The following is a 27,413-nucleotide window of genomic DNA, read 5'->3' on the forward strand; positions in this document are numbered from 1 at the left end:
AGTGGTTGTGCGTTAGTGCATTCTATCTCTTCCACCCCTGGGGAAGGGCTAGGTGGATGCCCTTGGGAAACCCTGGCAGCAGAGTCTTCAAACAGCATAAGAGACTGCTGCATAACTTGAGGCTCAGACAGTTTCCCTGATATGCATGGGGGTGATGTGACAGACCGATGGGCTTGGTTTTCATGCGCCATCTGTGCGCTTTCTGCAGAAGACTGGGTGGGAGATAATGTGAACGTGCTGGATCCACTGTCGGCCACCCAATTGACTAATGCCTGCACCTGCTCAGGCCTTACCATCCTTAGAACGGCATTGGGCCCCACCAAATATCGCTGTAAATTCTGCTGGCTACTGGGACCTGAGGTAGTTGGTTCACTAGGACGTGTGGCTGTGGCAGAACGGCCACGTCCTCTCCCAGCACCAGAGGGTCCACTAACACCACCACGACCATGTCCACGTCCGCGTCCCTTATTAGATGTTTTCCTCATTGTTCCCGTTCACCACAATTTTGAGAATGGCAAATTTGGGAATGGTTTTTCAACCCAGAAAAAAAAAGTGTGCTTTTACGGTCACTACAAATAACTTGACCAGCTAAAACAGTACAGATTTGGTTAAATAGAGATGTGAGGCCTGTTTTTTTTTGCGCTGTGTGACAGGTATAGGTTTATTCACAGAATCAGACTTCTATCAGCACGCTAGCGTGTGTCTTAGGTTTTTCTGAATGACACTATCACTAGCTTCAATGTAAGATATTCTTTTTGGGATAGATTTCAAGTAGGCCTCAAATACCAGAAACTAGTTATTTTGAGAATGGCAAATTTGGGAATGGTTTTTCAACCCAGAAAAAAAAGTGTGCTTTTACGGTCACTACAAATAACTTGACCAGCTAAAACAGTACAGATTTGGTTAAATAGAGATGTGAGGCCTGTTTTTTTTTTGCGCTGTGTGACAGGTATAGGTTTAATCACAGAATCAGATTTCTATCAGCACGCTAGCGTGTGTCTTAGGTTTTTCTGAATGACACTATCAGTACCTTCAATGTAAGATATTCTTTTTGGGATAGATTTCAAGTAGGCCTCAAATACCAGAAACTAGTTATTTTGAGAATGGCAAATTTGGGAATGGTTTTTCAACCCAGAAAAAAAAGTGTGCTTTTACGGTCACTACAAATAACTTGACCAGCTAAAACAGTACAGATTTGGTTAAATAGAGATGTGAGGCCTGTTTTTTTTTTTGCGCTGTGTGACAGGTATAGGTTTAATCACAGAATCAGACTTCTATCTGCACGCTAGCGTGTGTCTTAGGTTTTTCTGAATGACACTATCACTAGCTTCAATGTAAGATATTCTTTTTGGGATAGATTTCAAGTAGGCCTCAAATACCAGAAACTAGTTAGTTATTTTGAGAATGGCAAATTTGGGAATGGTTTTTCAACCCAGAAAAAAAAGTGTGCTTTTACGGTCACTACAAATAACTTGACCAGCTAAAACAGTACAGATTTGGTTAAATAGAGATGTGAGGCCTGTTTTTTTTTGCGCTGTGTGACAGGTATAGGTTTAATCACAGAATCAGACTTCTATCTGCACGCTAGCGTGTGTCTTAGGTTTTTCTGAATGACACTATCACTAGCTTCAATGTAAGATATTCTTTTTGGGATAGATTTCAAGTAGGCCTCAAATACCAGAAACTAGTTATTTTGAGAATGGCAAATTTGGGAATGGTTTTTCAACCCAGAAAAAAAAGTGTGCTTTTACGGTCACTACAAATAACTTGACCAGCTAAAACAGTACAGATTTGGTTAAATAGAGATGTGAGGCCTGTTTTTTTTTTGCGCTGTGTGACAGGTATAGGTTTAATCACAGAATCAGACTTCTATCTGCACGCTAGCGTGTGTCTTAGGTTTTTCTGAATGACACTATCACTAGCTTCAATGTAAGATATTCTTTTTGGGATAGATTTCAAGTAGGCCTCAAATACCAGAAACTAGTTAGTTATTTTGAGAATGGCAAATTTGGGAATGGTTTTTCAACCCAGAAAAAAAAGTGTGCTTTTACGGTCACTACAAATAACTTGACCAGCTAAAACAGTACAGATTTGGTTAAATAGAGATGTGAGGCCTGTTTTTTTTTGCGCTGTGTGACAGGTATAGGTTTAATCACAGAATCAGACTTCTATCTGCACGCTAGCGTCTGTCTTAGGTTTTTCTGAATGACACTATCAGTACCTTCAATGTAAGATATTCTTTTTGGGATAGATTTCAAGTAGGCCTCAAATACCAGAAACTAGTTATTTTGAGAATGGCAAATTTGGGAATGGTTTTTCAACCCAGAAAAAAAAGTGTGCTTTTACGGTCACTACAAATAACTTGACCAGCTAAAACAGTACAGATTTGGTTAAATAGAGATGTGAGGCCTGTTTTTTTTGCGCTGTGTGACAGGTATAGGTTTAATCACAGAATCAGATTTCTATCAGCACGCTAGCGTGTGTCTTAGGTTTTTCTGAATGACACTATCACTAGCTTCAATGTAAGATATTCTTTTTGGGATAGATTTCAAGTAGGCCTCAAATACCAGAAACTAGTTATTTTGAGAATGGCAAATTTGGGAATAGTTTTTCAACCCAAAAAAAAAGTGTGCTTTTACGGTCACTACAAATAACTTGACCAGCTAAAACAGTACAGATTTGGTTGAATAGAAATGTCAGGTCTATTTTTTAGGCGCTGGGTGACAGGCTCAACTTGCCCCTGATGTAATATATGGCCAAAAAATAACCACACTGTTGATGGTTAAATGCACTTGGGTGACACAGGCTCAGCCTGCACCAGATGTAGTATATGGCCAAAAAATAATCAGACTGTCGATGGTTATATGCACTTCGGTGACACAGGCTCAGCCTGCAGCTGATGTAGTATATGGCCAAAAAATAACTAGACTGTTGATGGTTAAATGCACTTCGGTGACACAGGCTCAGCCTGCAGCTGATGTAGGATATAGCACAAAATAACCACACTATCGATGGTTAAATACACTTGGTGATAGCTTGTGCTGGCGCACCACAAGTCACAAAATGGCCGCCGATCACCCCAGAAAAAAAGTGATCTAAAAACGCTCTGGGCAGCCTCAAAAAAGTGAGCAAGTCAATAATAGCACTTCAATGATCCACAGCTGCAGATCGATCACAGAATGAAGTCTTTTGGAGGAGTTAATCTGCCTAATCTCACCCTAACGTCGCAGCTGCAACCTCTCCCTATACTGATCATAGCAGAGTGACGTGCGGCGCTACGTGACTCCAGCTTAAATAGAGGCTGGGTCACATGCTGCACTGGCCAATCACAGCCATGCCAATAGTAGGCATGGCTGTGATGGCCTCTTGGGGCAAGTAGTATGACGCTTGTTGATTGGCTGCTCTGCAGCCTTTCAAAAAGCGCCAAGAAAGCACCGAACCCGAACCCGGACTTTTACGAAAATGTTCGGGTTCGAGTCCGTGTCACGGACACCCCAAAATTCTGTAAGAACCCGAACTATACAGTTTGGGTTCGCTCATCCCTACTGATGATCTATCCTCTGATGAACCAGATGATAGTTCATCAGTATTAAAGTCTCAGAAAACTCCTATAATCACAAGTTTAATCATTTATCACAAAACTATATCTTAATCTGCTCCGCGTCTTCTTCTCTATATCATGCAGTCTGCAAATTACACTTGACAGTGTATGGCTGCCATGTCAGCCGCATGCCATGAGGAGCACATGGATTAGCTTGAAAAAGGGTCATGTATAATATTGACACGAAACATTGCTAAATCAACACTGCACCTCATATGGCTGAATAAAGAAATGCATATTTGAAAACCCAAAGTTGGTGTGTCATCTAAAGTTGTTTTTATGATATATTTTCCCTGTGGGTGGAGAGGAACCTTAAAGAGGGACGAGCACCCATCAGAAGCATCTCTTGGATCATTGTTGTGGCCAGGAATTGTTTCTATAGTACCCTATAGATAGGTCATCAATATGGAAGTCCTGGAAATCCCCTTTACACGGATCCAAGGTTCAGGATATAAATATCATGGATGAATGTTCATCCAAACACTTGTTCCCAATAATTGCTCCATGTAAAGGAGGGTGAGCCAAATGCTCATTTATGGAGTGATCACATTTTTTGTAGAACATAAAATCCTACTTCTACACTGCCCTGCGTAAATTCAGATGTGCTGTCAAAAAATCTGTATAACTGTATAGGGATGAATGATTATTCATCCCCATATGTCCATGATAATTGCTGCATGTAAATGCAGCTAATTAGCTGGTAGTGATTAGATGCCCATTTGTTAGCAAATTTAATAGGGCCTTAAAGTGTTTGGCTGGTTAATTTTAGGTTGGATCTAGATATCAACCCAGTACCTGTACTGAGTGAAAGATTTTACTTATGGGGAAGAGATCCCCAATGATTATATTGATCTTTGTGACATATGAAAGGAACTTAAAGAGGTTTTCCGAAATATTTTTACTGATGACCAATCTTCTGGATAGGTCATCATTATCTGATCGGTGAATCAGCTGTTTGAGAAGGCTTTGGTGCTCGCAGTAGTGCCACGGCCTTCTCACAACTTTTCCTAGGACATGTGACGTTGCTTTCATCGGTCTCGTTATCAAATGGACAGTGCTGTGTTTGGTGAGCAGAGAGAAGGCCACAGCTCTATTGCAAGCATCAGTGCCTTCTCCAACAGCTGATTAGTAAGGGTCCTTGGTGTCGGACCCCCACTGATGACTTTTCCAGAAGATAGTGAAAACAATGCAGTAACGAGCAGCACCCACGGGCCTAAATGACCTTTACAGAATGCAACAGCCAAACCACAACCACAGTTCCTCAGCAGTCCATAGAATAATGATCAAATAACAGATGATGGCAGCATCTCCAGAAATTCCTCTTTATTCTTCGCACTTGCAAACAGAGCAAAAAATGCAACGTTTCGGCTACAAGGTAGCCTTTGTTAAGCATAATAACCAGTGCTAGATCACAAACCTATATAGTGCATGTAACACCTCCCAATACTACGAAGAGGCCAATCAAGCAAATTGCACAATGCCCCATAATTAAAAACCTCCAATACCATAGTGGTCTTAATCAGATATGTATTACTTACAATTGTGTTCAATTAAAAGGACGTGTATTACCTCACTGAGGGCGGGAGCCAATGGAGCATATCCACCAAGTACCTCGGTTCAACATTGACGTGCATCTAGTATAGCTCCCCCTGCTCAAAACATCATCACAAGGCACCGCACATATCACACAGCGTGCGTCAGCGCGTCACTCATTACCTAATAGATCACGTGATGGTCACCTGACTTCTACGTCATCTCACCGCATCTATCAGATCGGATAAGTGTCTCCATCACCATGGAGATCAACTCTGTAATAAATACGGGGTACAATCTATCCATGTCATTGTGACTATAACCAATCCAAGTGGCGCCACCAGTATTCGGGGCAACCCATAATGTTGGGGACTCCAGATAACGTGCGATCACACAATAAGAAGGTATATTGTTATCCGATTTCTAAAAATAATACTTCTGCGGGCAAAAAAAATACACATTAAATACCGGTGCCCAATGATGTGTCAATAGCTGAAACTGGGACTTGGATTGCCCCAATCGGCTCCGCCCTCCATCTATAAAAGATAGTGAGAAAATAGTGACATGTTAAGATAAAAACATTAATACTTAAAAACATGATCAACAAATGCTCTATACTGTTGAGGACATATAAGGTATAGCGTCATCCACTCACCTATCGGACCTAATCTAGGCCACACACATTGAAATCAATATTGAGTCCATGCAGTTGTAATGCCCACAGATCCATTTCAATTCTTTCCTCCTAAGGATTTTCTCTCTATCATCACATTCTCTATCACATTCATAAGAAGCTTGCAGACCCTCCTGGCAGACCGATTATGTCTGGCAGGGGGTCTGTCTTTAGCATGATTTCCATTTTTCTTGATAGATTGCTCCATGTCCATGCTGTAGGTGCCCCTTCCTATATCCGGGATACTAGTCATTTCCTGAAAGACATAAATTTACCTGCCCAGTTTTTCTTTGTTAGTTTTGATATAGTATCGTTATACACATCTATTGATCATGAGTATGGTTTGAGGGTCGTTGATGTGGTGCTTACCAGCAGGGGACTTTCTGCGGATGCGGTTCAGTTTGTTCTCGAGCTTCTGTAAGTGGTCCTCAGGAGGAATTATTTCCTCTTTGGGGACACTTTTTACCAACAGCAGCAAGGTGTGGCAATGGGGTCGAGTGTGGCCCCAACAGATGCCAACATCTTCATGGCAGGGGTGGAGGATAGGCTAGTATATCAGTCCGCATACATGGAGAGAGTCCTGTGCTAGTGGCGCTACATCAATGACACCTTCATGATTTGGAGTGGGAATATGGAGGATTTGGACAGTTTTCACCAGCATTTGAATAGAGGTGTCCCCGGGTTGCAATTTACAATAACAACTTCTCAAAAGGAATTACAGCTACTTGATGTCAAGGTATATGTGGAAAATGAAGATATTAAAATTGATTTGTACCAAAAACCTACAGATAGGAATATCCTTCTGAGGTATGACAGCAATCACCCCCGACGTATGATGGAGTCACTCCCATGGAGCCAACTCCTGAAAGTCAGGAGGGTGGTATCGGATGATGTGAAATTTCAAGATAGGGTGAATGAGATGTGTAATACGTTCTCTAAAAGAGGCTATCCCCATAGATTGTTGCATAATACCAGTAGGAGAGTCTTTGCGATGGATAGAGAGACCACATTGCACAGGACCCCGGTTGTGAAGGAAACCAATAGAATTCAATTTGTATCCACATATGGAAGACATAGTGGAAAGATTGCTGATATTCTTAGGAAGAAGTGGCACATCCTCCATAAAGGATTACCATCTATAAGGGAATTTGAGAGTCCTCCACTTATGGCATATAAAAAGAATGCCAATTTGCAAGATAGATTGGTGAAAAATGACCTAGGGTGTACACAAAAAGATAAACAGAGATATCTAGCTCCCTGAAAAATGGGCAATTTTCCCTGCTTGGGACATGATCAAGGGAAATACATTTGTACATCTCTATACAGGACAAACATACAACATCAGAGGGTTCTACACATGTAGATCTAGGACTGTTATATGCATGACACAATGCCCTTACAGTTTAATATATGTGGGTGAGATGACTATGGAAATTAGGGAAAGAATAAACAAACATAAGAGTGCAATCAGGAAGAAGATGTTGGACAAACCGATGGCCAAACATTTTGTGCAGTGTGGTCACTATATCAATCAGTTGAGATTCCGAGTTATTGATTCAGTTGGTATGTTGAGAAGAGGTGGTGATAGAGATAAAATCCTGAGGAGGAAGGAATTGAAATGGATCTTCACCTTGCGGGCATTACAACCGCATGGACTCAATATTAAGTTCAATGTGTGTGGCCCAGATTAGGTCCGAGTGAATGACGCTATACCTTATATGTCCTCAACAGTATAGAGCATTTGTTGATCATGTTTTTAAGTATTAATGTTTTTATCTTTACATGGCCCTATTTTCTCACTATCTTTTATAGATGGAGGGCGGAGCAGATTTGGGCAATCCTAGCGCCCGGTTTCAACTATCGACACATTATTGGTCACCGGTATTTAATGTATATATATTTTTTTTGCCCGCAGAAGTATTATTTTTAGAAATCGGATAACAATATACCTTCTTATTGTGTGATCGCACAGTATCTGGAGTCCCCAAATACTAGTGGCGCCATTTGGATTGGTTATAGTCACAATGACATGGATAGATTGTACCCTGTATTTATTACAGAGTTGATCTCCATGGTGATGGAGACACTTATCCGATCTGATGCACGCCAATGTTGAACCGAGGTACTTGGTGGATATGATCCATTGGCTCCCACCCTCCATGAGGTAATACATGTCCTTTTAATTGAACACAATTGTAAGTAATACATATCTGATTAAGACCACTATGGTACTGTAGGTTTTTAATTATGGGGTGTTGTGCAATTTGCTTGATTGGCCTCTTCGTAGTATTGGGAGGTGTTACATGCACTATATATGTTTGTGATCCTAGCACTGGTTATTATGCTTGACAAAGGCTACCTTGTAGCCGAAATGTTGCATTTTTTGCTCTGTTTGTACACATTTCTGTAAGTACGAAGAATAAAGAGAAATTTCTGGAGATGCTGCCATCATCTGTTATTTGATCACTTTCCAGAGGATAGGTCATCAGTGAAAATATGTCGGAAAACCCTTTTAACCACCTCAGCCCCCAGTGCTTAAACACCCTGAAAGACCAGGCCACTTTTTACACTTCTGACCTACACTACTTTCACCGTTTATTGCTCGGTCATGCAACTTACCACCCAAATGAATTTTACCTCCTTTTCTTCTCACTAATAGAGCTTTCATTTGGTGGTATTTCATTGCTGCTGACATTTTTACTTTTTTTGTTATTAATCGAAATTTAACGATTTTTTTTGCAAAAAAATGACATTTTTCACTTTCAGTTGTAAAATTTTGCAAAAAAAAACGAGATCCATATAGAAATTTTGCTCTAAATTTATAGTTCTACATGTCTTTGATAAAAAAAAAATGTTTGGGTAAAAAAAAAATGGTTTGGGTAAAAGTTATAGCGTTTACAAACTATGGTACAAAAATGTGAATTTCCGCTTTTTGAAGCCGCTCTGACTTTCTGAGCACCTGTCATGTTTCCTGAGGTTCTACAATGCCCAGACAGTACAAACACCCCACAAATGACCCCATTTCTGAAAGTACACGCCCTAAGGTATTCGCTGATGGGCATAGTGAGTTCATAGAACTTTTTATTTTTTGTCACAAGTTAGCGGAAAATGATGATTTTTTTTTTTTTTTTTTTTTTCTTACAAAGTCTCATATTCCACTAACTTGTGACAAAAAATAAAAAGTTCTATGAACTCACTATGCCCATCAGCGAATACCTTGGGGTCTCTTCTTTCCAAAATGGGGTCACTTGTGGGGTAGTTATACTGCCCTGGCATTCTAGGGGCCCAAATGTGTGGTAAGGAGTTTGAAATCAAATTCAGTAAAAAATGACCTGTGAAATCCGAAAGGTGCTCTTTGGAATATGGGCCCCTTTGCCCACCTAGGCTGCAAAAAAGTGTCACACATCTGGTATCTCCGTACTCAGGAGAAGGTGGGGAATGTGTTTTGGGGTGTCATTTTATATATACCCATGCTGGGTGAGAGAAATATCTTGGCAAAAGACAACTTTTCCCATTTTTTTATACAAAGTTGTCATTTGACCAAGATATTTATCTCACCCAGTATGGGTATATGTAAAAAGACACCCCAAAACACATTCCTCAACTTCTCCTGAGTACGGGGATACCAGATGTGTGACGCTTTTTTGCAGCCTAGGTGGGCAAAGGGGCCCATATTCCAAAGAGCACCTTTCGGATTTCACTCCTCATTTTTTCCTGAATTTGATTTCAAACTCCTTACCACACATTTGGGCCCCTAGAATACCAGGGCAGTATAACTACCCCACAAGTGACCCCATTTTGGAAAGAAGACACCCCAAGGTATTCCGTGAGGGGCATGGCGAGTTCCTAGAATTTTTTATTTTTTGTCACAAGTTAGTGGAAAATGATGATTTTTTTTTTTTTTTTTTTTTTTCATACAAAGTCTCATATTCCACAAACTTGTGACAAAAAATAAAAACTTCCATGAACTCACTATGCCCATCAGCGAATACCTTGGGGTCTCTTCTTTCCAAAATGGGGTCACTTGTGGGGTAGTTATACTGCCCTGGCATTCTAGGGGCCCAAATGTGTGGTAAGTAGGTAAATGACCTGTGAAATCCGAAAGGTGCTCTTTGGAATGTGGGCCCCTTTGCCCCCCTAGGCTGCAAAAAAGTGTCACACATCTGGTATCTCCGTACTCAGGAGAAGTTGAGGAATGTGTTTTGGGGTGTCTTTTTACATATACCCATGCTGGGTGAGATAAATATCTTGGTCAAATGCCAACTTTGTATAAAAAAATGGGAAAAGTTGTCTTTTGCCAAGATATTTCTCTCACCCAGCATGGGTATATGTAAAATGACACCCCAAAACACATTCCCCAACTTCTCCCGATTACGGAGATACCAGATGTGTGACACTTTTTTGCAGCCTAGGTGGGCAAAGGGGCCCATATTCAAAAGAGCACCTTTCGGATTTCAAAGGTCATTTTTTACAGAATTTGATTTCAAACTCCTTACCACACATTTGGGCCCCTAGAATGCCAGGGCAGTATAACTACCCCACAAGTGACCCCATTTTGGAAAGAAGAGACCCCAAGGTATTCGCTGATGGGCATAGTGAGTTCATGGAACTTTTTATTTTTTGTCACAAGTTAGTGGAATATGAGACTTTGTATGAAAAAAAAAAAAAAAAAAAAAATAAGCATTTTCCACTAACTTGTGACAAAAAATAAAAAATTCTAGGAACTCGCCATGCCCCTCACGGAATACCTTGGGGTGTCTTCTTTCCAAAATGGGGTCACTTGTGGGGTAGTTATACTGCCCTGGCATTTTCCAGGGGCCCTAATGTGTGGTAAGTAGGTAAATGACCTGTGAAATCCTAAAGGTGCTCTTTGGAATATGGGCCCCTTTGCCCACCTAGGCTGCAAAAAAGTGTCACACATGTGGTATCTCCGTATTCAGGAGACGTTGGGGAATGTGTTTTGGGGTGTCATTTTACATATACCCATGCTGGGTGAGAGAAATATCTTGGCAAAAGACAACTTTTCCCATTTTTTTATACAAAGTTGGCATTTGACCAAGATATTTCTCTCACCCAGCATGGGTATATGTAAAATGACACCCCAAAACACATTCCCCAACGTCTCCTGAATACGGAGATACCACATGTGTGACACTTTTTTGCAGCCTAGGTGGGCAAAGGTGCCCAAATTCCTTTTAGGAGGGCATTTTTAGACATTTGGATACCAGACTTCTTCTCACGCTTTGGGGCCCCTAGAATGCCAGGGCAGTATAAATACCCCACATGTGACCCCATTTTGGAAAGAAGACACCCCAAGGTATTCAATGAGGGGCATGGCGAGTTCATAGAAATTTTTTTTTTTGGCACAAGTTAGCGGAAATTGATATTTTTTATTTTTTTCTCACAAAGTCTCCCGTTCCGCTAACTTGGGACAAAAATTTCAATCTTTCATGGACTCAATATGCCCCTCACGGAATACCTGGGGGTGTCTTCTTTCCGAAATGGGGTCACATGTGGGGTATTTATACTGCCCTGGCATTCTAGGGGCCCTAAAGCGTGAGAAGAAGTCTGGAATATAAATGTCTAAAAAATTTTACGCATTTGGATTCCGTGAGGGGTATGGTGAGTTCATGTGAGATTTTATTTTTTGACACAAGTTAGTGGAATATGAGACTTTGTAAGAAAAAAAAAAAAAAATTCCGCTAACTTGGGCCAAAAAAATATCTGAATGGAGCCTTACAGAGGGGTGATCAATGACAGGGGGGTTGATCAATGACAGGGGGGTTGATCAATGACAGGGGGGTGATCAATGACAGGGGGGTGATCAATGACAGGGGGGTGATCAATGACAGGGGGGTGATCAGGGAGTCTATATGGGGTGATAACCACAGTCATTGATCACGCCCGTGTAAGGCTTCATTCAGACGTCCGGATGCGTTTTGCGGATCCGATCCATCTATCAGTGCATCCGTAAAAATCATGCGGACATCTGAATGGAGCTTTACAGGGGGGTAATCAATGACAGGGGGGTAATCAATGACAGGGGGGTGATCAGGGAGTCTATATGGGGTGATCACCACAGTCATTGATCACGCCCCTGTAAGGCTTCATTCAGACGTCCGGATGCGTTTTGCGGATCCGATCCATCTATCAGTGCATCCGTAAAAATCATGCGGACGTCTGAATGGAGCTTTACAGGGGGGTAATCAATGACAGGGGTGTAATCAATGACAGGGGGGTGATCAGGGAGTCTATATGGGGTGATCACCACAGTCATTGATCACGCCCCTGTAAGGCTTCATTCAGACGTCCGGATGCGTTTTGCGGATCCGATCCATCTATCAGTGCATCCGTAAAAATCATGCGGACGTCTGAATGGAGCTTTACAGGGGGGTAATCAATGACAGGGGGGTGATCAGGGAGTCTATATGGGGTGATCACCACAGTCATTGATCACGCCCCTGTAAGGCTTCATTCAGACGTCCGGATGCGTTTTGCGGATCCGATCCATCTATCAGTGCATCCGTAAAAATCATGCGGACGTCTGAATGGAGCTTTACAGGGGGGTAATCAATGACAGGGGGGTAATCAATGACAGGGGGGTGATCAGGGAGTCTATATGGGGTGATCACCACAGTCATTGATCATGCCCCTGTAAGGCTTCATTCAGACGTCCGGATGCGTTTTGCGGATCCGATCCATCTATCAGTGCATCCGTAAAAATCATGCGGACATCTGAATGGAGCTTTACAGGGGGGTAATCAATGACAGGGGGGTGATCACCACAGTCATTGATCATGCCCCTGTAAGGCTTCATTCAGACGACCGGATGCGTTTTGCGGATCCGATCCATGTATCAGTGCATCCGTAAAAATCATGCGGACATCTGAATGGCGCTTTACAGGGGGGTGATCAGGGAGTCTATATGGGGTGATCACCACAGTCATTGATCATGCCCCTGTAAGGCTTCATTCAGACGTCCGGATGCGTTTTGCGGATCCGATCCATCTATCAGTGGATCCGTAAAAATCATGCGGACGTCTGAATGGAGCTTTACAGGGGGGTAATCAATGACAGGGGGGTAATCAATGACAGGGGGGTGATCAGGGATTCTATATGGGGTGATCACCACAGTCATTGATCACGCCCCTGTAAGGCTTCATTCAGACGTCCGGATGCGTTTTGCGGATCCGATCCATCTATCAGTGGATCCGTAAAAATCATGCGGACGTCTGAATGGAGCTTTACAGGGGGTTGATCAATGACAGGGGGGTAATCAATGACAGGGGGGTGATCAGGGAGTCTATATGGGGTGATCAGGGGTGATTAGGGGTGATCAGGGGCTAATAAGGGGTTAATAAGTGACGGGGGGGGGGGTGTAGTGTAGTGTAGTGGTGCTTGGTGCTACTTTACTGAGCTACCTGTGTCCTCTGGTGGTCGATCCAAACAAAGGGGACCACCAGAGGACCAGGTAGCAGGTATATTAGACGCTGTTATCAAAACAGCGTCTAATATACCTGTTAGGGGTTAAAAAAAACACATCTCCAGCCTGCCAGCGAACGATCGCCGCTGGCAGGCTGGAGATCAACTCTCTTACCTTCCGTTCCTGTGAGCGCGCGCGCCTGTGTGCGCGCGTTCACAGGAAATCTCGCGTCTCGCGAGATGACGCGTATATGCGTGACTGTGCGCAGGGCTGCCACCTCCGGAACGCGATCCTGCGTTAGGCGGTCCGGAGGTGGTTAAGAATCACCAGACATATAGAAACATAGAAACATAGAATGTGTCGACAGATAAGAACCATTTGGCCCATCTAGTCTGCCCAATATACTGAGTACTATGGATAGCCCGTGGCCCTATCTTATATAAAGGAAGGCCTTATGCCTATCCCATGCATGCTTAAACTCCTTCACTGTATTTGCAGCTACCACTTCTGCAGGAAGGCTATTCCATGCATCCACTACTCTCTCAGTAAAGTAATACTTCCTGATATTACTTTTAAACCTTTGCCCCTCTAATTTAAAACTATGTCCTCTTGTAGCAGTTTTTCTTCTTTTAAATATTCTCTCCTCTTTTACCTTGTTGATTCCCTTTATGTATTTAAAAGTTTCTATCATATCCCCTCTGTCTCGTCTTTCTTCCAAGCTATACATGTTAAGGTCCTTTAATCTTTCCTGGTAAGTTTTATCCTGCAATCCATGTACCAGTTTAGTAGCTCTTCTCTGAACTCTCTCCAAAGTATCAATATCCTTCTGGAGATATGGTCTCCAGTACTGAGCACAATACTCCAAATGAGGTCTCACTTAGTGCTCTTTAGAGCGGCATGAGCACCTCCCTCTTTCTACTAGTAATGCCTCTCCCTATACACCCCAGCATTCTGCTAGCATTTCCTGCTGCTCTATGACATTGTCTGCCTGCCTTTAAGTCTTCTGAAATAATGACCACATTAAATTTTAGTTGCCAGATTTTTGACCATTCCTCTAGTTTTCCTAAATCCTATGAATTTTCCTCTAGTTTTCCTAAATCCTATGAATATCACCTGATATCCGCAGATGATGTGATTTTATAGTTATTATATACATATAATCATGCTAGTACATTCAGTTCAAATTTGTCTAACTTGAAATTGCTTTTAAAGAATGTAGTAATTATTGGAGAAATATTTATTTTTTTGGCTAAAAATCATAATTTTAGAATATTCAGTTGTATTTAGAAGATTCTTTTCTTCCAAGCTGTTCTTATTTCAATGTAGCTTCGGGGGTGGTGAGTGGATGGAATCTATTATTCTAATTGTTTCCTGAAATAGAAATATAACTGTAAAAAAATGCAGTATGACATTAAATGTAACTGTTATTTCCAATAAGCCTGCTTTTACGTGGCTGTCTTCTCTCTCAGGTTATTTTAGATGCTATATCCTTCTATAATATAAATAACTATTCCTGAACTTCACTTTACGATATTTAAATTCTACATATAACAGATGGCAGAATCTTAACATAACCATTAAAAATTCACATAAAATATCACATGTCATTCCTGGTTGCCTTGGCCTTTACAGGCCTGCAGTTACTCATGGAAAAGTAAATCTTACATTATGCAGAATGGGTCACTTGGTGTAACTGTTCTTTTATTAATTACATTAAGACTAAGAAATAAGTTAAGAACCATAAATCTCAAAAAAAAAATATGTTGCTCACCTTTCAGATTTTCCACCACCCCTGGTGGTCCCCATTGCTCTTTGCTTCTTTACCTGCAGCAATGATGTGCAGTACATACACATGACCATTGAAGCCAGTCACTGGCTTGAGTGGTATTGTACAGTGCATGCTAGTATTAATGCTAAGACCAGTGGTTGGTGCAGTGGTTGCATAGAGGTTTTCTGACAGGATACCTTAAGGTAGAATGGTGGAAAAAAAAGCATTAAGCATTACTCACCTTACAGATTTTTGACCAGGTTCCTGCTGGCTTCTGCATCCTGGTATGGGCTCAACACATTGAAAATCGCAGGAGATGCCTGCTCAGGCAGTCACTGACATCTTCTGGTATTTCCTTGTTGGTGAGCAGGGACCAGATATTGGAGAGCAGCCGGGACATAATAAGCATCAGAATGGCAGCGGCAGCAGGTGAGGCGGTAGGTAAATGCTTCTTCTAGGCTTAGCTGCAATACCACACAGAACCTGTTGACAGGTGTGGTGCTGTTTGTAGGAGACAGCAGCCATGCTTTTCTAAGGGTGAGCAACCCATTTAACTTCTGTTACCTTCTTATCCTGTAAGTTGAGATATGGGGAGATGTTTAGCATGAAGAGGTTGTAGACACCAGTGACATTCTGGACACAGCTCGTATACCGTGTAGGCCCTACACGGTATACGAGCTGTGTCCAGAATGTCACTGTAGGGTCTAAAAAGGCAGTGCATAACTCAGGGATCCGACCACTAAACTCTAAATGCTTATAATGTGCACCACACCCTTGCAGTAGCCGTAACATTATATCAGTTCTGCAGTTCCTGTGCATGCTATTGGTGATATATAGGGAAATGTAGTAAATTATTACGTTTTTCAAACTTTTTGCTAACAAGAGGTCAATTGGGATTCCAGACTCACTGGAATTCGGGGCTGGCGGGTGCCAGGTTATAGGATTTTAATTGAATAACATTTCTTTGCAATTTTTTTTTATATTATTATAAAAAAAAGTTTTAGTCATAAGCAGATCAAGCAAACATGTAAGAGATGGAGTTTATCCTTCACAAAGTCGATTTCAGGTTTTATTAACTTTAAAAAAAAGTAGCACAATAAACATTTAAGATAGGCATTATAGAACATTTAAGTTCCTCTTTGCAAAAAAAAAAAAAAAAATGTCCATGTTTCATGGAGTAGTACTTGTATTAATCTTCATACAATTCAAAGCAGATGCAGGTTATATAGTCTAAAAGTACAAGTACTTACATCAATTTGGTCTGGAAAATAAATTACTTCTGTCTCTGTTTATAAGATTGTAAAATGTAGACTAGCCTTGGAAAATGCATTTTAAAGTACATCTCAAGGGAACACCTAATATCCAAATGCTTGGGACTATGTAAAGTTCTATATAGAAAAAGCAGTCGTAGCCAACGCAGAGGTCTCCATGATCTATCATTTTAGTTACAGAAATTTTCTATAATTTTATGCATTTTTACCATTGCTTGTAAGCAATCCTGATTAGTCATAAGATCTTTTGACCATTGTTCATAGGAGCTTTTAACCCCTTAAGCACTCAGTTAATTTTTTTACCTTGAGAGTGCAAAAAATTTTTTCTTCTCTCATTGCATTAATGGAGCCATAACTTTTTTTTTTTTTTTACATTGCTATATGAAGTCTTGTTTTTTCACTTTGAGCTTTTTTTCTGTGTAATTCCTCACCACCTAAAAGTTAAGAGTTTGTTTATATATATTTTTTTATTGTAATGCACATTTTCCTTTTTCTGTATTTGCCCAAACGGCTTAGATTATGTTTTAACCCCTTCCGGACCTACACCGTACAAAAGATGGTGCCTGCTTGCAAGCACAGAGGCGCCACAACTGCCGGGTTTCTGCTGTTTTCAACCCCTCAGATGCCATAGTCAAATGTGACCATGGCATCTGGGAGCGATATAACCAGAAGCTGCACACTTCCCAGCACGGACTACCTTCCCGTGGCTGAGAACAGGGAAGGTGGACTAGTAATAGGCCTGAGCCTGTACAAAGCTCCCAGGCCGATTACTAGTATATTCCAATGCTGGCCTGTAGGTGGCAGCACAGCATTAGAATATACTGAATCCTGTTTTCTGTAATGGAAAGAAATGCATTACAGAATACACATTGCAATCTACTGATTGCATGTTATAGTCACCTATGATGACTTTAATAAGTAAAATAAAAGTTTGAAAAAATATAAAAATTGAAATCGCTCCCCTTTCCCTAGAATAACAAAAAATAAATAATCAAAAAGTTAAACATCATAGGCATCGCACATCCAAAAACGGCCATACTATTAAAATATTAAAATATAAATCCCACACGGTGAACAGTGTAATGGAAAAAGAAGTCAAAATAACCAATTCACCATTTTTTCATCACCTCCCAAAAAAGAAGAATAAAAATTCAAAAAGTCATACACAATCCATAATGGTATCAGTAAAAACTAACACTCCCAAAAAAATTAGCCCTCATGCAGTTCTGTTAACTATAAAAAAAAGTTATGGGGTTCAGAATATGGAGATGATAATAAAAAATATTTTTTTTTCAGTATTAAAACACAAGAAAAACTATATAAATATGGTATCATTGTAATCATACTGACTGAAAAAATGATCAACACAGGTCAGCTTTACTGCATAGTGAACATCCTAAAAGCAAAACCCATATACAATAGTAAATGGTGCCATGAGAAAGTACAACTTGTCCCACAAAAAACAATTCCCCATACGATTATGTGAATGAAAAAATAAAAAGTTATGGCTGTGGGAAGGCAGGAAGTAAAAAACAAAAACGCAAAAACAGAAAATCACAAGGTCCTGAAGTTGTTAAAGTGTGACTGTCATTCTATTTTTATTTTCATAATGTGTAGGGAGAAGTGATACAAAGCATTTCTGTAATACACTTTAATTACTGAAATCGTACATTTCTATTAGAAAAATTGCTCTAGAGTGGCCCATTTTGAGCCTTAGCAACGCTCCTCTGTCTTTTGTTTACATAACACAGTCAGTGTTGAGCAAGTCTCCACTGTTACTTACTATGTAAACAGAAGACAGAGGAGCGTTGCTAAGGCTCAATATGGGCCACTTTAGAGCTATTTTTCTAATAGAAATGTACAATTAAAGTATATTACTGAAATGCTTAGTATCACTTCCCCCTACACATTAGGAAAAAAAAAAATATGACAGTCACACTTTAAAGTTATTGTATGGTGTGTTACGATGAAAAGACTACATAATATAATGTATATATTTTTATATTTTATTACTTTTGTTTGGTTTTATTTATTTTAATCATTGTGTATTCCTTATTTATAAGGAGACATTAATTTTTTTTACTTCTTTTTATTATAATGCATAATACCTACCGTATTTTTCGCCCTATAAGACGCATCGGCCCATAAGACGCACCTAGGTTTTTGAGGAGGAAAATAAGAAAAAATATATTTTTAACCAAAAGGTGTGCTTTTGGTGGGTTTTGAACTAATGGTGGTCTGTGCATGACACTACTATAGGGGATCTGTGGATAGCACTGTTATGGGGGGGATCTGTGGGTGGCACTGTTATGGGGGGATCTGTAGATGGCACTGTTATGGGGGGATCTGTGGATGGCACTGTTATGGGGGGATCTGTGGATGGCACTGTTATGGGGGGGATCTGAGGGGGCACTGTTATGGGGGGATCTGTGGATGGCACTGTTATGGGGGGTGATCTGTGGATGGCACTGTTATGGGGGTGATCTGTGGATGGCACTGTTATGGAGGGTGATCTGTGGATGGCACTGTTATGGGGGGTGGATCTGTGGATGGCACTGCTATATATGTGTCACCCTAAGATCCCCCACCCCATAAAAGTGCCATCCACATATCCCCCACCCCATAATAGTGGCATCCACAGATGCCCTAATATACCAGAGCTAAACCTGTGGGAGGGGGAGGGAGGAGGGGCCGGTGCATGCAAATGCGGCGGGGCCGGTTCGGTCACTGTACTCCGGCCCAGCCGCTCACTCACTGCTTTATTGCCTAAACCTTTTATAATAATAACTTTAATTGAAGTTCCGATCCCCAGCCCCATCTGTACTACTTACTAAATGTCCTGTAGCAGGCAGAGCAGGGCGGGCGGCCGGCCTACTTCATTCAGTGCGTCTTATGGGGCGAAAAATACGGTATGTATTTCAATGCATTACTGCCTGTCCATTTCAAATGTTCAGGCAGCTGTCAGAGAGTACCTTAGTTTCACTTAGGAGCAGGTTTAGATGTGCCCTCACCAACATTAATGTACTATAATGCTTAGTATAATATAAAAAACATATAAAAAGGAGTATAAGATACACAGTGGTTTTATGTTACACAAAAATGGATTGTACCGTCATTGCAGGAAGTGGATTTATCTCATGAATAGCTTGTTAACTTGTCTGAACATTGACTTTGATATATAAGCAAGCTTACTACAGTTATTGTAAGGAAGTGTGCAGACTGGACTGTGACATTTTGTGAAGCTGAAGCGTAGATTAGTTTATGTTTGTTCTAGATATAGAAATGTAAGGGGTGTAGTAATGTTTTCTTTAGAACAGACGGCCGTGCTTGCCAAAAAGTATTTCTGACTTTAGTCAGAACAACATGAGCATCTTGTTGCAAACAGAACCCCCCCCCCCCCCCCCCTTACACACACACATATATACACACATATACACACAAACATACATACATACATACATACATACATACATACATACATATATACACACACATATACACACACATACACACAATTATGAATATGTAGACAGAGCACAGAGACAATGGATCCTGAGATATTTCTATGTTTGGAAATATTTTGGATTTCCAAATAATAGCAGCCAATATAGCACCAATATAATGATGTTAACCATAGAAGCCATATATAATAGGTGCAGCCACAGTAGCAACATAATAATAGCAGTTAAAGAGCAAATATAGTAGTGTCAGCTACAGCAGTTGCAAAAAAACTTTTTTAAATATCTTATTAAGGAATCTAGAGTTTAAGAGAATCAGTCACCAGGAAATTCACAGTAAGGGTCCATTCACACGTCCGTAATTTGGGTCCGCATTCGTTCCACAATTTGCGGACCCATTCACTTTCAATGGGGCTGGAACGGATGCAAATCCACATTTCCTGGATCCGCATCCGTTTTTTCGGGATCCGTTTTTTCGGGATCCGCAATTTTGTTCCTGGAAAAAATAGAACATGTCCTATTCTTGTCCGCAATTGCGGACCAGAAAAGGCATTTTCTATTAGTGTCTGTGATGTGCGGATCCGCAAATTGCGGATCGCACATTGCAGGTGTCTGTGTTTTGCGGATCCGCAAAACATTTACGGACGTGTGAATGGACCCTAAACCAGGCACAATGTCTTGTAGGACTAGCTCAACTAAATGTAATGATACCTTTCATTTAGTGGTCTGTTTCTTCATTCTGGAGGAAAAGTACTTTTAATCCATATGCAAATGAGCAATTAAGTGCATTGAGGGTGGGCACAAGACACTCTATGCACTCTCTCTTGCTTCTTTTACTTCCTCTGCCTGGCCCCTCTCCTTCCTGACTGACAGAGTCATGTTCCTGCATTGTTATCTCACCTGGCTCCATAAATCATGAAGGAGAGGGAGAGGAAGGAGGAGGAGCAAGTGTGCACAGACTATCTTGGGCTCTCCCTCAGTGCACTTAATAGCTTTTTTGAGTAAAAGTAAAAGTATGTTTTCACTAGAATGAAGCAATTGATCATTAAGTGAAAGGTATCTTTACATTCAGTTGAGCTAGCCCTACGAGGCATTGTGCCTGCTCTAACTGTGGATTTGCAAGAATCCATCTTGTATTTTGATGCCATGTTTATAATTATTGTGTATTGACATCACTGTGATCTTTTGCCCCACAGATGTGACATCACTTTGTTTAGTATCCTTGCTCTGTGACATCACTAGTTATTTCCCTTAGTGGCATCATTAAGGGAAATAACTAGTGATAAGCGATGTTATGAAAACGTTTATTTGGCTGCTTCATCGAATTTCTCAAATAAATTTGATTTCATAATGAGTTATTTTGCAACGAAGCACATTCCTTTGTATGTAGCAGGCACAATGACATGGAACGGCAATCGCACCCCCCCTCCCCATGATTGAACCCCTCAGTTGATTGCTGATCATGGCATCTGATGCTATAATTGAGGTCTTTCAGTGGTTAATCAGGTTAAAAAAAAAACATACTCACTTTATCCATTTGCTCGCTTGAGTCAAGAAACCACATGTCATCACTGATGACGTCACCACGCCTGACCAGTGCACTGAAGTCTTCAGTCTAGATGGCCGCAATGGCCTCTCTGTGAGCAAATGGATGAGGTGCGTATGTTTTTTCTTTTACCACCATTTCAGGAAAAAAAGTTACCACGAAGTGCGAGGATATTCAGCTTCACGGCGAATCAAATTTTTCCTGAAACTTTGGCTCTAAGTCAGTTAATTTGGTTTTGATTCGCTCAACACTAGAAATAACCATTTACAGTGATTTTATATGCTATAAATTTACAGTTTTTTCCTGTACTGTGACATCACTATCTTTGTGCAGATGTATTGTTTTTTTAATCTCTGTATTGTATCACAGTGTTTATTATTCCCATATTGTAACAATAATGTGTATATTTCCCAGTGATGAGATATCACTGTGTGCATTATCCAGGGTCTGTGACATAATTGTCTGAATTATTCTTGTGAAGTGAAATCAATTGTGCGTTTTCAGGTTGCAGTTAGACCTGGGAACTGGTGCCTGAGGTGCCCCTGTGGTCCTATCACATAAGAAGATATCAGTACAATAAATTAAATTTAAAGTTGGGAAAGTGGACTGCTACACATTTTGCATCAAGCCCTAGAAACTGTTACAGTTCCTGCTAAAGTACCCTATTATAGCACTGTCTCTAAAAAGTTAGTCACACTGCTGGTCACTAGAAGCCATCTATATGGAGATATGCATCTGATTTGCTGTAGGTTCCCATATATCTGTTATTTGAGACATGGCTGCAGTGTAGTCATATAGTGAGGATCATGTTGCAGACCTCTGTCTTTCAATCTCTGCTGTAACCTGTGTTTAGACCTTCAAAGTGCAGCACAGAGAAATACAAGTGATGTTTCATGAATTGGAAGGTAACAACCACACTAAATTAGTACTACTGTATGCTATACTACAGCTGTAAGATATGCGCAGGTAACATGTTCATAAAAAGATTAATTAAGAAAATATAATGGAAAGCGTTAACCCAAAAACCTATTACTTTGTTAGCACCTTATTTCTCATTTATTAGTGCTCAACATCGTCTCCTTTGCTAACACTCTCCAGTTGTGGAAAAAAACTGCCAAGATTAGTGTTCTGTACTAAAGGTGCCAAGAACCATTGCCTTCTGAATGCACTTTAAATTAGGGGTGCACCGAAATTCCGGCAGCCGAAAATATCGGCCGAAAATGCGCCTAATCCACTTCGGCCGATATTGTTACATATCGGCCGAAAATATGGGGTGTGGGATTTGTCACCCACCATCTGTGGGCGGGCGCCGGGCGGGCGGTTTACTTTGTCACTGCATCTTTATTTTACCTTACAATCGTGACGCTCCAGTAACTAACAACTCTGCAGGCAGAGCGGAGGCCGGCGTAACGTCACTTACTCACGTGACGCGCCTGCTCCGCCTCCTTCATTCATAAAGTGGGCGGAGCAGGTGCGTCACGTGAGTAAGTGACGTTACGCTGCCCTCCGCTCTGCCTGCAGAGTTGTTACCGGAGCGTCACGATTGTAAGGTAAAATAAAGATGCAGTGAGTGATGCTGTGAGCAGCAGGGCCGGGGCTGTTATGGGTAGGGGGATCGGTCTATGGCACTGCTATGGGGAGGGGGGATCTGTGCACTGTTATGGGGAAAGGGATCTGTGCACTGTTATGGGGAAAGGGATCTGTGCACTGTTATGCCCATAACAGTGCACATATCCCCTTTCCATAACAGTGCACAGATCCCCCTCTCCATAACAGCGCCACCCACAGATCCCCCTCTCCATAACAGCGCCACCCACAGATCCCCCTCTCCATAACAGAGCCACCCACAGATCCCCCTCTCCATAACAGCGCCACCCACAGATCTCCCTCTCCATAACAGCGCCACCCACAGATCCCCCTCTCCATAACAGCGCCACCCACAGATCCCCCTCTCCATAACAGCGCCACCCACAGATCCCCCTCTCTATAACAGCACCACCCACAGATCCCCCTCTCCATAACAGAGCCACCCACAGATCCCCCTCTCCATAACAGAGCCACCCACAGATCCCCCTCTCCATAACAGCGCCACCCACAGATCCCCCTCTCCATAACAGCGCCACCCACAGATCCCCCTCTCCATAACAGCGCCACCCACAGATCCCCCTCTCCATAACAGCGCCACCCACAGATCCCCCTCTCCATAACAGCGCCACCCACAGATCCCCCTCTCCATAACAGCGCCACCCACAGATCCCCCTCTCCATAACAGCGCCACCCACAGATCCCCCTCTCCATAACAGCGCCACCCACAGATCCCCCTCTCCATAACAGCGCCACCCACAGATGAATTTCATTCATGAAAAAGAATTATTAATAAAATCATTAAAAAAAAAGTATTTTAAAAGTATTTGGGCAAAAAGGCAGTTTCGGTTTTCGGTCAAGGGCATCCTGAATTTTCGGTTTCGGACCAGAATTTTCATTTCGGTGCACCCCTACTTTAAATGTTGCTGATTTATTTTTATTTTTTTATATATTGTATCAGTAGGCAAAAAATCCTACTGATTATTGGATAAATTGTTCAGAAAAAAATATATATTAATAATTAGGTTGGCAACCCTGCCTTCCTTACTTTTTCTCTCAGCTTGACATATTATCCTGGGATGAGTGGTGCAAGATGACCAACTTTGAAACAAAAAAAAATAATAATACATGATTTTTCAATACTCTGTCAAGACTTGTTTACACACTATGTCTGTCGCTATGTGGCCACCCAGTGGTTATAATCTAAATTTCAGCCTGTTGATGGTTTTACTAGCATGTCACCATAATATGTTCAATTTGTATTGTGAAAAAATGAAGTCCTTACAGGTTGTCCAGGGTTCCAAAAACGTGGCTGCTTTAACCAAGAAACAACAGCACCCCTGTCCACAGGTTGTGTGCGTTATTGCAGCTCTACAATGTTGATTCCAGTGGAGCTGAGCTGCAATACTAGACACAACCCATGGGCAGGGGTGGTGGTCTTTTTGGAAGAAGTTAACCATGTTTTTCTAATCCTGGACATCCCCTTTGAGAAAAATCAAGGGAAGGGATAAGTGGGCACCTTTGAATATGCGAACAACGCAGTTGAAAAGAAAAAAATCTATTATTTATAAATGTATTGATTGTTTTTTATGCAATCATAGTTGTTAACAATAATATGAAACAAATTATCCACCAAATACAAGATGTGTGAATCATTTTAATACCATAAGGTAAAAGGAGTCAGAGCTCTGTCTATCTCATACCAAGGGCCAAATTCCCTGCATTCCCTACAGAGACAATAGTGTAATGCAGAGGCAGGAAACTGCAAAATGTGCGCAACACCCTTGCTCTCTGAAGTTAAGCATTTGACATGGGCAATGATAATTCTATGTCCTGATGCGCCCCTTTATTACTTATCCCTACAATGCACAATACTTGCTCTGGTCAATCACTCTACAGTAGGCTCCTGTCATACAGTGAAAGTCTGTTCCTGTATGATAGGTGTCATTCCTTCTCTAAAGTACTACAGGAACAAGCAGATTGTAACCTGGCAGCGTTGTGTTGTTATTGTTTAATCCATAAATTACAGCCCCCTTCTTTTAATGGTACTCTAGACTTTTGTGCAAAATGTAAAAATTAAGACGTCTAATGGAGTCCGATAAGGCTAATTTCATGCCTGCGTTAAATACATCCGGAAGGCTGTTCCTACAGAGGAGTTCACGGCCTAGCCTGATACTGCTGTGCACCCCCAGAGTCCATTGACTATAGTTTGATCCAGCAGGATTTTGGTGCTTGCACGCACCATTTTTCAGCTCACGCTCTCATGCCGGGCTGGGCTCTTAAGGTGCCGGAAGAGCTGCTGGATAGATTTACGCCAAGTGTGGAACAAGCCTAAGTGGTCCAAGGTAAGGATGGATTTACTATATACTGACTCCATTACATAGGACTCATATTCACCTTGCACCCTCCAGTTTAGAATGACCTGCAGGACCAGACCTAGATGGGGGAAACAGAGCATGGGAAGAGGGTTAGTATAGAGAACAAGCTAAATAAAAAGTCTGAAAGCAAGAAATTGACGTTTAAAATGACACCAGTAATTAAAAAAATTGTGAATATTACCCAGATTTTGAATGTTGATTTAAATAAATAATTTTCCGTAACATATATTACATAATAGGCTATGTGCCTTATTACAAATGTAATCCCTATTATGTCCACTAATATGATAACTGTTATCACTTGAAGGCAGGCTTGTAGTGCTTGTAAAACAGGAAGGCATGTGAAGTGTAACCTCAATGTAAAGGCTAGATGGATATGTCAGACCTAGAAAGACAAAGTACAGCGGAGGGCAGCTTTTCCCTAAATCCTTTTTCATTCTCTCTGCAGGTCGAGATAAATGAACAGTTAAGGGTTCAGGAAGAGGCCTTCACTTCAAAAATAGAAAACCTGCAAAAGCCATGACATTCTCAGCAAGCTGGTTGGAACTTCAAAAATCACAGTATCACAAAATGGAAAAAAAAGTTAATTGTTTTCTATGCAACCTACCCTCAAGCACGTGAAGTTGTTTTCAACGGCATTATTATAATTTTTAAGTCATAAAATCATAGTAGATACCGATTGTATATGTCTAGCAAATAGGTTTAGCTTGTGGCTTGACCTTAATGGATGATAAATAAATGCATAGGTTAATACCAGTCTCAATTTTTGTTACAGCATTTTCCAGCATTAAAGAATTTTAAATTCTGTTCTGATTAGATTCTTAAATGTTTTTTATGTATATGTCTAAACAAATCAACACAAAATTTTGAACCTATATAGATAAAAATTTTAATTGCTTCATCATTCCCCTTTTGCCCTCTTTGGCGTAAAAAGAGTTGAAAATCCACCAGATTTGTGACTTTTTATTGCACTTGCGATTTTTCTCTAGTTGTAATCTGCATTTTACGCGAACAGGGGGTATGGTGAGGGCGAAGTGAGAGCATTGGAAGGGGGGACCATCGGCCCCGGCAAATTCTTCATTATTTATGCCAGAAACTGACTTAAATATTGACTGAAATCTACGGTAGGTAATTTATGATGAGGCGTGCGTAGCACATGCCAGCTTTGATAAATCAAGGTCAGTTTCCAGCTACTAAACAACTGTTTCTATTTCACACATACGCATTTTATACTTGTAAAGTATGTATATAATTTACACCAAAAGAATACACTAGCTCCCAGCTAAGTAGTTGCTGTGTATAACAAAATCTGATTCACCACACCAAGGCAAAAATACACAGCATATCGTAAATCTGAATAAATATTTTATTAATTACATATCAGACAACATTTAAAAATCAGTAGCAGCAGCATTCATATACAGGAAAAAAAGAACCACAGTTAATGTGTCATATGCCAAAAACAAGACCCATTGATGAGTAGTATTAATATATGGTATCCATCACCATCATTAAAAGGGGTTGGAAAAGTACATAAAATTGCAAAGTGCAACCCTTTCATGCAAATAAGCCCAAATACATTTAAAAGGAAAAAGTCCCATTCCTACATTAAATATATCCAAGCGAAGTGCCTAGTGCAATACATCATATATATAGAATTCATCAAGGAGTACATAATGAACTAAGTAATACCGACCAGTGTGGTTCTGACCCCGACGCGTGTTTCGCACTGGTCGGTATTACTTAGTTCATTATGTACTCCTTGATGAATTCTATATATGATGTATTGCACTAGGCACTTCGCTTGGATATATTTAATGTAAGAATGTGACTTTTCCTTCTAAATGTATTTGGGTTTATTTGAATGAAAGGGTTGCACTTTGCAATTTTAGGTATTTTTCCAATCCCTTTTAATGATGTACTACTCATCAATGGGTCTTGTTTTTGGCATATGACACATTAACTGTGGTTCTTTTTTTTTTCCTGTATATGTATGCCACTTCTACTGGTTTTTAAATGTTGTCTGATATGTAATTGATAAAATATTTATTCAGATTAACTATATGCTGTGTATTTTTGCCTTGGTGTGGTGAATATGTATATGTATATATATATATATATATATAACATGTACAGCGCTATGGAATGAATGGCGCTTTAATAATAAATAATAATAAT

The 27,413-nt window shown here is 40.8% G+C and overlaps 1 protein-coding gene across 1 annotated transcript in view; it reads left to right on the plus strand.

The window, feature by feature from the left end:
- The window catches only part of CABCOCO1 (ciliary associated calcium binding coiled-coil 1), a 99,743-nt gene extending 73,856 nt beyond the window's left edge, over positions 1 to 25,887 (plus strand). The window contains exon 7 of the mRNA XM_040437333.1: positions 25,684 to 25,887. Coding sequence (XP_040293267.1) covers positions 25,684 to 25,758 — 75 coding nt within the window. The 3' untranslated portion in view covers positions 25,759 to 25,887. The remainder of the gene's footprint in view (positions 1 to 25,683) is intronic.
- The last annotated feature ends 1,526 nt before the right edge of the window (positions 25,888 to 27,413 follow it).

Source organism: Bufo bufo, chromosome 6 (genome assembly GCF_905171765.1).
Source record: "Bufo bufo chromosome 6, aBufBuf1.1, whole genome shotgun sequence".
In the NCBI taxonomy this organism is placed as follows: domain Eukaryota; kingdom Metazoa; phylum Chordata; class Amphibia; order Anura; family Bufonidae; genus Bufo; species Bufo bufo.